The sequence below is a fragment of the Cyprinus carpio genome, chromosome B5 (assembly GCF_018340385.1).
Source record: "Cyprinus carpio isolate SPL01 chromosome B5, ASM1834038v1, whole genome shotgun sequence".
Lineage (NCBI taxonomy): Eukaryota > Metazoa > Chordata > Actinopteri > Cypriniformes > Cyprinidae > Cyprinus > Cyprinus carpio.
The window spans coordinates 13359964-13371262 of record NC_056601.1 but is presented as its reverse complement, the minus strand read 5'-3'; the positions used below and the strand labels follow the sequence as shown (position 1 = coordinate 13371262).

The 11299-nt window shown below is 36.4% G+C and overlaps 2 protein-coding genes across 2 annotated transcripts; one reads left to right on the top strand and one right to left on the bottom strand.

Moving 5' to 3' along the window:
- Nucleotides 1–63: 63 nt before the first annotated feature.
- On the top strand, nucleotides 64–4460 carry bcl7a (BAF chromatin remodeling complex subunit BCL7A). The gene is made up of 6 exons (XM_042724494.1): nucleotides 64–346; nucleotides 1258–1339; nucleotides 1796–1889; nucleotides 2561–2734; nucleotides 2836–2933; nucleotides 3111–4460. Exons 1-6 carry the CDS (start codon nucleotides 255–257, stop codon nucleotides 3174–3176), a joined length of 606 nt encoding a protein of 201 aa, XP_042580428.1. The 5' UTR covers nucleotides 64–254; the 3' UTR covers nucleotides 3177–4460.
- A 536-nt stretch (nucleotides 4461–4996) lies between these two features.
- alkbh2 (alkB homolog 2, alpha-ketoglutarate dependent dioxygenase) lies at nucleotides 4997–7224 on the bottom strand. Its single transcript, XM_042724478.1, has 4 exons — nucleotides 6999–7224; nucleotides 6452–6697; nucleotides 5598–5796; nucleotides 4997–5482 (listed from the first exon to the last, which is right to left on the bottom strand). The coding sequence occupies exons 2-4, from the start codon at nucleotides 6684–6686 to the stop codon at nucleotides 5161–5163; spliced, it is 756 nt and encodes a 251-aa protein (XP_042580412.1). The 5' UTR covers nucleotides 6687–6697; nucleotides 6999–7224; the 3' UTR covers nucleotides 4997–5160.
- Between the last annotated feature and the right edge of the window lie 4075 nt (nucleotides 7225–11299).

Genomic DNA, 11299 nt, shown 5'->3' with positions numbered 1-11299 from the left:
TAAAAGGTGTGTGGATGTCGTAGTCATCGTTTCGATTTGATCGTCTCACTAAACAAACTGTTAAATATCGTTTTCTGTGCTCTGTTCGCTAGACAAAGGAGCGAAACGCGTAGCCGCATTGACCGTGTCTCTCATGCTTCCAGGGCATTTGGCTTCAGCGCAGGCGCACAAACCCCGCCTCTCTCCTGTGCTGTGTGCATTCGCATTGTGTCTAAACAGGCAGCGAGCAAAAAGATATTTTACCAACAGCAGTAATGTCGGGCAGGTCGGTTCGAGCGGAGACGCGGAGCAGGGCGAAAGATGACATCAAGCGGGTTATGGCTGCAATTGAAAAAGTGCGGAGATGGTAAGAGAGAGCGTCTAGCCGTTAACGAACAGCACAGACAGCTTGTGGGGGAGGAGAGACAACGAGAAACAATGAAATGAAAGGAAAGAGAGCGTTTATTCCACTCCGATTTCATTCAGATGTGCTGTTTCTGCGTTTGTTCGCGCGCCTGCTCTTTTTGTCGGCTTTTTAAAAATTAGTTAGGAAAAATGTAGATCGCATTTTTTCTTCCATTAAATTTTTATGTGGGTTGAACCTAGAAGCCATTTCGTTGCAGTCACATGAAGGCTTTGCTGTTTGAGCCTGTAATGCCGGCTGAATAGTAACCGAACGGGCTGACATGAGGAACTCGAGTCATGCATCCGTACCGAACAAAAAGTGCCGCTGCACGGATGTTTGACTCGTTCATCTCATCTGAGAGCGAGTGACTCGCGCTCCTGAGCGACGGCGCGTGAGAAGAGTTTTATCCACGCGCGGGGCTTTAAACTCGGCGCGGAGCTCAAGCTTCGCCTCCACTTTCACACTCCGAAACATTTTGCTTAAACTTGAGTGCAACTTAAATCACAATGCATTTTACAAAAAATGTCATTAGAGGAACTTTAACCACAACAATAGTATCTTTCCAAACTTTGAAATACTAAAATGATTTTAACATTGTATCAGTTTAAATTTAATTATGGTTGCTAGTATTGTTCTACACAACCATTTAGTCTCCACTAAAGACTTGACATCGCTTTAAAATGTGTATATTTATAGAGTATAGATGTCTTGTTGATATCAGCGACAGTGTATATTCTGGAAATATTTTTTTTTTTTACACAATAAATAGAGATGCTTATAAATTTAAATGTTTAAATAATTTATCCTCTGTTAAACTCATCTGTTCTCGGTCTCCTTTGTCTTTGATATCTAACAATGACATGCATCTCCAGGGAGAAGAAATGGGTGACTGTTGGAGACACGTCACTACGAATCTACAAGTGGGTACCAGTGACAGAGCCCAAGTCAGATGATGTAAGTCATCTTTAATCGCCATAACGCACTGTTATTGCAATTCTGGTTGATACAAGTTACCCAATAATTATTTTCATGTTATGGCCAATATAACAGATAAATCTTTTTCAAGCTCTTCTTCCCAAAAATGAATACATCAATACTAAAATAGCGATTATTGGCTTTAATATACTGATACAATATTGTGATGTTAAATATCATGATGTAATGTTTTATCTTTTTTCACTTTATTTTCAATTAGTAAAGGTAAATTCATACTGTCATTGATGTTACTAGTGCCATTTATTAATTTGCTGGTGGCCCAGATCATTAAATGTTTTAGTTGTAGCATTACACATACAAGGCAATATTTTCTACACTGCATCTTTGAGAAGTTAATTGGTTCATCAGTCTCCATATGGTTTAGTTGCAAAAAAAAGTGATCTGCATTTGATTATGCACTTTTGTCACACAGAAAGCAAGAAAAAGAAGAAAGGCAAAGATGACAAATATGGCTCTGAGGTCACGACCCCTGAGAACAGCTCTTCTCCTGGAATGATGGATATGCATGGTAATGCTGCAGGCCTGACACTTATCAGGCGCCAATCACACAATAATCCTCAGTCCATTTTAGGCTATGTTACTTGGCAATTATTGTAAATTGTAGTGGTTTTTAAACCAAATTGTGATCTTTGTGATTCCTAAACAGTTGCTCTATTAGGGATTCCTGAAATATTTAAGTATGTCAGAAATTAGCTGTAAATTCACATCAATTATGCACTTTGAAATATTATTATTAGTGCTGTAAAACGATCAATCGCATCCAAAATAAGTTTTTGTTTACATAATGTGTATATATAAATACACACACGCATGTATATATTAAAGAAAAATTTTACATTTATATATTAAATATATTTATATATAATTTATATGTATATAAATATATACATGCACATGTAAATATTTTCAAAATATATGCTGTATATGTGTGTCTTTATATGTACAGAATAAATATACACAGTATACATGCATATATTATGTAAACAAACTTCAATGCAATTAATCGTTTGACAGCACTAATTATTATTATTAATGGCTTTCAATGGGCCATTATCCTTCTTAACCAGTAGAGGGGGCTGTTGAAACAGTTTTACTACACATGAATTGATGTTGATGTTTTTCTATTTTATAACTATATATTAACTCCCTGTGAATCATGTTTCTCTTTTCTACATACAGATGATAACAGTAACCAGAGCTCCATTGCAGACTCCTCCCCACTGAAGCAAGAGACCAGCAACAACACTAGTCCTGCACCTGAACCCATGGCAGCTTCTCAGAATGACAGCAATGACTTGAAAAGTGACCAATATCCTTCCAAACAGCCTTCATCTGTTCAAGATAATAAGAGTGGTTAGTGACTGCAATGAGGCCTCGAGGAGCTCATTATCCTCTTTTCTCTATCTGTGCTGTTGGATTTTACGGGATCTCTAATAGCACTTCTTTACTTTCAGAACAAAACCACTGCTCATCAGAATCTATAACAGCCAAAAGGGAGAGCAAGTCACAAGGGGATTCAGAACACTTTTTAGACTCTTCCAAATCAGCCGAGGTACATGCTTACAGCATCACTTGCATCAAAGTAAAAAAGAAAAAAAAAAAGTTTATATATATATATATATATATATATATATATATATATATATATATATATATATATATATATATATATATATATATACACCAGCTGTGTTTTCTGCTTTATAACTAATTCAGTGGTTTCTTTTGGGATTTGGAAGATGGTGCTCCCCCAAGCAAAAAAGGGAAAATCGATTCTTCCTCTGAAGAAAGTTAACTATCTTCTGCCAGCTGTCAGACATCACAACATAGGAGGTTTTCTTCAGTTCTACACTCTTCCCTACTACCATCTATTCACTTTAATCCAGAAAACCCATCTCTTGTGGTCATTTTTAGTGTGGAGGGCATGTCGGGATCATCATTGTATGAGTAAGGGTAATGAATCAAGCTGTGAGATACTGTACTGATCCTAAAACAGTTCATGCTGCCCTACAATCACTACGTGCTATTTCTTTTGCTAAGATCATTATTGTCTATTGAAACGGCACTGGAACTGCCATAGTTTTTCCAAATTGGCATTGATATCAACTGCCATTTGCTATTTCAAAAAATTAGTATCATTCACCTTTTCTTGTTCACTCAGGAAGGTCAACACACTGTTTTTTAAATCACGCTGAAAGTAACTGATTTCTGCTGCTGTAGTTTAGTGGGATTTCACCATAAGTAGCTAAATATAAAAAAATGCAAATGGTACTAGTCACAAGTTATCCAGCTTCTCCTGTGAAGACCATAGCTTGTAGCATAGGCCCTGCTTGGTTGAGTACATTTGTGTAACTGCGAAAAGGAATTTTTTTTTGTCTTTCCTGTCTACACAGTTCTCCAAGTGCCCACATTGTGGTCTCGCTTTTTTTTTTTTTATTTTTTTTTTTTTTTTTTTAAGTCAAGTAACCCACAACTGTTCATTTTCACTAATGTTAAAGTTAAACTGTGGTGTTCAAACCAAGCTTTGAAATGCTGGTTGCCATTTCAACAGCACTACAACCTTCCAACGTACACAAGGGATACAATAATAGCATCACTTTGATACATGAAATTCACAAATTACTGTTTCTTTCAGCAGCAACTGTACTGACCGCATGCGTCGTCGTCCAAGGAAAAACATGACATTGATTAGATTGTAACAAAGGCAGGTAATGGGTAGACAGCTGTGCGAATACCTCATACTCAGTCCAGCAGTGCTGGAATGTAAACACTAAGTATGACTTTCTCGAAATTACTCTGTTACGTATGCTTGAAAAATAAAATGTATATATTTATACGATTAAGTTTTTGCTACCCTTATGTTTTTGCCACAGTATTTCACCAAACTATTGCCTTCTGTAGTTCAATCTTTGAAAACTTTAGCAAAGTGTATTCATTGGGAACATATTGTTTTTTCTTTCTTTCCCAGTCTATAATAGAAATGTCTTGTACAGAAGTATGGTTGTGTCTAACCTATTTATTCCACATGTAGTTTATTGGTTTTCTAAAAAAACAAATAAAAGCAAATATTTCCTTTGAATGCCCTTGAAAGTGCAATTTGTTGCCAAATATCAAACCTGAATTTGCTCTAAAAAAGCAAAGATGAGCTTGAAGTAGGGCTGGGCGATATATCTAACGATATGATCATGCGCATCTAGTCAGTAAATCTGGTTCCTTGATTACCGCTAAATCGCCATCACCTGCTTTCAAATGGAGCGGCATTTAATAGACAGCCGTAGATCACTGACAATTGGAGAAGCTACGCAATATCGCGTTGATTATCGAAGGCGATTCATCTGGGATAATGAACGCGATATTGCGTAGCTTGTCAGTGATCTACGGCGGTCTATTAAATGCCGCTCCATTTGAAAGCAGGTGATGGCGATTTAGCGGTAATCAAGGAACCAGATTTACTGACTAGATGCGCATGATCATTTCGTTAGATATATCGCCCAGCCCTAGCTTGAAGCTTGATTTTCTGAGATCACAGTAAATATTTTACTGGACACAAGATTAATGACAAATGAATCATAAAACATGTAGACTAAATCATAAAGATGTGAAAAGAAATGAAACTGAGTGTGCAAGAGATGTCTGAGTATTTTAAAACCCAACATGGATTCACTGCAGATGTGATAATGTGAGATATGCTCACTAGCTTTTTCCACCGCTTTCACATGTCGTGAAGAAAAACTAACATGACCTACATCAGTACCTAAGATGCTAAGTGAACCATCACTCTATTTTAATGCCAGTTTGTGTCTGTTTTTCACTATGCGTCTGAAAGTGAGGTTGATGCGTGGCATTTTGACCTTTTTTCTGACTGGAAGACTGTGATACCAGTATGTGTTTGTGGGATAATTCATGAGCAGTAGACTCCCATGAGCCAGCTCCAGCTTCACTGGCTCAATCTGACGTTTGCTAGAACCAGTCCGTGCATCCTTATGACGGAAAATGAAGTCACGGGCAGCCCCTAGAGATACAGAGGCAATAGGGCAGGCAGGATCGAGTTCCCGTTCATCATCCCGATGCTCTCCAATGTGATCATGACCATCATTATATCTGATGGTGAAAACACAAACCAAAAACACACTTTCCTCACTTTGAAAGAACATAATTTCTTTCAAAAGAAACAGGACAGTGATGTTTGCATGTCAATAGCTGACAATTTAATTACCTGTTTATCAAAACAAAGTTGAACGTATGGCCAGTTGCCCTGGTAACAGCATCTCGAATGCGTTCCAAAGTGGGAGTCCATGGTTTAGCCAGGAGATGGACTCCAGAGAAAGAGTACATCAGTCCTTCATCGCCATATGTTGCTTGCTTCCTTGGAACACTGTATGACTTTCCATACACTTGTAGTTTAGCTTTGTCACCTTTGTAACCGGGAAAATGGAATGGAAACACAAAACATTTAAATCACCATCCAAACAACAACAGGATACAGCGCTGTATTAATATGGCTCACAGCATATTATACAAGTATAATAATGAAGATGGATTGTTTAAGGAGATAATACATTATGTATGTTTCCTGTACCTGTAAAACCAGTATTCATATTCTAAAGTTCGTTGTCAGTAAGTTAAAAAAAAAAAAAAACTAAATACATTTATACTTTTTCTCAGCAAGGACACATTAATTGATTAAGTGAACACAGACTTATAGTGTTACAAAGTATTTCTATTTCAAATAAATGCTTTATCAGAGAATCCTAAAAAAAAATGCATCATTTGCACAAAACTATTAGCAGCTGTTTTCATCTTTGATGATAATAAATGTTTCCAGATCACCAAATAATCAAATTAGAATGATTTATGAAAGATCACATGACACTGAAATGTCGCCCTGTCAAAACACAGGAATAAGTAACATTTTAAAATTAAAATAGACTACAATATTTTTTTTTAATTGAAATGATTCACAATATTACTGTTTTATTGTATTTTTATCAAATAAAAGCAACTTTGGTGACCATAAGACATTTCTTTTCCAAAACAGCAGTGTACATGATACAAAGGTGCCTTCAATACCTGTAAAATACTCCACCTCCTCTTCTAGCTGGTTAAAAAGGTGATCAGCCTCCTCTTTGTCAAACAGCAAACTGTAGTCACAGTCCAGTCCCTCTGCCTCAATCTTCTGCCAGGGGATGGGCTGAGAAAACTCCTCTTCCACCTCACATTCCTCTTTGTATCTCTTGAACGGTTCCTCTGATTCATCTGCCTCAACAGCAGATCTTTTTCTGTGCCGAGTTACAAACCTATCCATCTATTATACACCTGTAAGACAAAACAAAGAACTCACTTTTCAGACTGCCTGGTTCTATTTTCTAAAGCACTTTTAAATGTCAACTTCACTGAGCCACAATTAACAGTTTATATTAACTAATTAAACATAAACAGGTACGGTGCCCACATCTACATATCATGCACATCTTTACAGCGAAATATAGTTGACAGCAAACCATGAGAAGTGCACTATGGTCACCAATGTTTTGGTGGGTTTTAGTAAAAGTGAAAAGCGGCAGCACAGCCCAGATCTTGCTGAAACTTTGGGAAAACATTCAGTACGGTCTCTTACCTCAATTGCGTTTATATGTGATAAATCGCTCACACCACATAGCTTAAGGTTCAAATTCTGTCCCAATTTTGTTTTATTTCCAGCATTCGCGCGGGTGGAACACCTCCGGAAATGTACGTCCACGTCACTACCGATGTCAAACACGTGATATACGGTCCTTTAATTTTCTATGGTTACATTGTACAAAGTGAAAACCATGTAAACAAACATCATGCTGCCTGCGACGGTAAATACCGAGCCCAAACAAGCACGTTTTAAGATCACACAGATGTTTTAACGTAACATTTCAGGGTAAGAACAAGAATAGCTACAGTAAATTGAGGTACATTATTCGTTAATTATTAAACGTGACAGTTACCAAATTGTGATAACTATTCAGAACTGTGGACACTCATCACTACTAAACAGACTTTGCAAAGACGACTATTTCAAAAGTATAAAAATTTTATTCACTGTCGAGAAGAAGACATAATTTTTGACAAAAATGTTAGTCAGATATACTGGAGGACTACAAAGACCTTGTCATCCTAAAGGTTTTGTCATTCTAAATGGTCACAGATCATTCCATTATAACAGATTATTTTCAGTTCATGTGTGTTACCCGAATAAGGCTGAAATGGTTAAATGTATTAATTTAATTAATCCACTTAGGTTAGTACTGTGCAAAAAAAGACAATGAATGAAAAACAGAGAATGAGGAATAAAGAACTTCAATCATGTCTTCTTAGCAGACTACTCCACATTTTCATAATCATTGTCAGTGCAGTCTGAATACGTCTCGTCTGCTTGTGCTGCACTGTTCATATAAATTGCAAACTTATTTTCAGGCCTATTGATGTAAACTGAAGAAAACGGTCCTGAAAAAAATTAATAAATAGTTATAGAATAATAATAATTTATTACTTAAATATGTTTATTTTTTAATTATATAGCCTACTCACTTTTTCCTTTGGAGACATTTTTTCTGAACTCATGATCATTCTCTGTAGCAGAAAGGGAATAACTACAATGTCTTAATGTTTTACTAATAGGATTCTTATACATTAATTTGGTCTGTACATCATATATTAGTATTATAACCTGTAAAACAAGAAACACTCATTAAACCTACCATAGATGATTTGATCTTTGTTGGCATCTCGAACTGTCATTACAATGAAAGAAAGAAAATGTTTGAAACAGGATCTTTTCAAACTTGAAACAGACTTTATTCGTGAGACCGTGTGTTCTTGAAAATGGTCATATGCATCAAAGCTGTGCGATTGCTGTGAATATAAATAAAGTGCTTACCCTGCTGGCTGTTTGCATAATATGGTTGATCAGATGTTTCTGAAAAAAATAAATAAAAGAGATTAAGTTACTTTACTGAGTATGCAAATTTTGCATATTTATAATTTATTCATAATTGATTTGATATACTTACTATTTCGTTTATGAACAATGCAACACACCGTGAGCACAATAAGAAAAATAATAATAGTTGCTCCTCCTGCTACGAAGGGCCAGAAATACATCACTGTGTCCTATGAGCTTTCTGATTCACCTTGTACAAATTCTTCTGCCTTTCAGCCAGAACCATTATAACGTGTAAAAAGAAAAACAGACAGTATGTCTAATTTTAATGGGAGATCTGGTGTAATTTTGTAATTAAATAGTGTTTAAGTATTTAAAAAGATTAAGTGTAAAATATACAAAACTACAGTATATGTCTTTGAAAATGTGGGCATTTTTTATTTTTTTTTACTCACGTGTGAATTCCAGTGTCCTGAATGGTTAATGCTGTAGTTAATGTCTTCAACAGTTCACAGTGGTACAGGCCCATATGCCACTGCTACACATTATAGAGAAGGATAGAGCAGTTTAAAGTCATATAATTTGGAGAAGGTCTTCTTCTGTTATCCTAAACCTTAACTTAACCTTTTAGTCTGTTTTCTAAAATTAGACACAGCTGCACTGGTGTGACATCTCTGCTGTGCCCTGTGGTCTGAAAAGAGCCATTTCAAAGAATCAAGAGAGCATCTCTTTGCTCAGACCTGGGAAACCACAACAGTAAACACACGATATTCACAAGTTTCCGTCTGCACTTCACAGGTTGGTCAAATGTTGCACTGTGGTGATGTATGCTGAGCTTCCTGCTGTTTTACAATTTTATAAGCAAACTTTATATGCTGCTCAGGCTGGGAATATAACGACTTTTTATAGAATTTTATATTTAATTAGTAAATTCTCAAAATGATTGTTAACGGAAACCACAACACACTGTTACATTCTGCTTGCTTGCAGCATTAAAGTTAAGAGTTAACTCAAAATGACTGATTAAAACCATATAAATAACCAAAAATAAACCTTACCATTTAAAGATGAAACACGCAGAGTAAAAATACCCACAGTTTAACACAAAAAGAAAGAATGGATAATTTGTTTTTAGACAAACATCAGGAGCATATGCTGTAAGCTTTGAAACAATTCACTCTGCTTTGTTTAGGCAGGTTAAAGAGGCTGTTGGACAAGCGTCTTCTGCTGTCATTTCCTGCTAGCTCTACCTACTTGGCCAGTGTCCAGAAGACAGTTATTGTGCTCAGGTGTGTGTTTGTATGAACTTTACGATCTAATTTGTATTAAGGTGGCTTTTTGAATTAAACTTAAAGATTTTCGTTTTTTTACTAGACTGAAAGAAATAAGGTATTGTTAATATAATTTACTTCTTACTCCGCTATTTTGCTTTAACCATTTACTATCTTTAGGAATAAATATTTTTAAGTCAAGTCACCTTTGTTTATATAGCGCTTTATACAATACAGATTGTGTCAAAACAGCTGTGGCAATATGAAAAAAAAAATGTAGAAGGATTTTTAATTTGTTATGGCCAAGTGGAGGAGGGAAATCAATTATCCGGAATTGATGAAATGTGTATTTAAGGTGGAGCTGCAGGAGGGCGCAGCAGTAATTAGCAGAGAGATGCAGGTCACCTGAATCAAGTCAGACACTGTCGCTGCATTGTGGAGACCTCGCTGTGTTTTGGCAGGGTGGACTGCTACGAGTTGCCGGGCGATCGTTTGAGTGTGCGTGCTGCACCTCCGGACACCAGCTGCAGAGCGAAGCAGGTCTCTTATGCTGACAAGTGTGAGCGGGATCTCAAGGAGGGTTGAATCTGTTGAGGTTTACATGCATAAGTGAAACTGCTACCTTAGTGGCCCCTTCCATTTGTCTTTCGAGTTTTATTTTCTTGTCATTGTTGGACTACAAAATCAGTGGAAAGACTATATTGGAACTTAACCACAAAGCTTGTTTTGTTTCTTTTGTTTTTTCCAATTTTTGAACTGTGGTGGATTGTTAAAATATGAATGTGAACCAAAGTACTACGTTTTCTGTTTGATTCCATATTGATTGTTGAAAATATCTCTGTGAAACTGAGGTTGCATTTGAACTGGAAAGTGTTTCTCTGTTTTTTATTTTTTATTTTTTTAAATACAGCTTTGAAACTATGAACCTGAACTTATTTTGTGTGGACATTTCATTCAAATTTATTTCATAACCGGTGGCTTAAAGAGCTATTATATTTGACAAGACTGAGCTTGTCTGGCGCCCGAACTAATCCGATCAGATTGTTAATTTGTTTAATTTGTTTTTTTATAGTTAATATTATCTCCTTAATCTGATAAAAAAATTTCTTAGCATCCGTCACCCTACATAAGTGGCGCCTGAACAGGGTCTTCAACCCGTTAAAAAAAAGTTATTTCTTTCCCAATAGGTACATTTGTAACTTTTGTGTGGTTGAAATTGTTAACTGGTGAACTTTGAAGCTTGTAAAACAAAATAATTGTGATCAAACTGTGATGTCAGTTTTTTTTGTTTTGTTGGGGAAGTGTTGAAGTGTATATGGTAACCTGTCATTTGTACTGTGTGGGAACCTGCCAGGTAACAATTAAGATAATTGAGGTGTGCCTTGGTATTTGAATACTTGTGGGGACAGAAATTGTGAATTGGTGAAATTGAACACTAGTACAACATTGTATCTTTGTTGTTTTTATTTGTTTTCCCATAGCTACTGTTATACACTACATTTACATAACAATTACACACCTTACACATTGAACTTGCAACACACTACAAACATGGCCACTACCCTTCCTTCACCTTCGACGTCTGTGGAAATTGAACCCTCCCCCCCAGACAAAGTAACTCCAACTTGGCCAATTGCATCACGTCCCCAATTTACCCTTGGACCTTCTCCACCTCATGTTTCCAATATGCCATACACTCATATGCCATCCAGCACCATATATCCAGGAGGCTGGGTG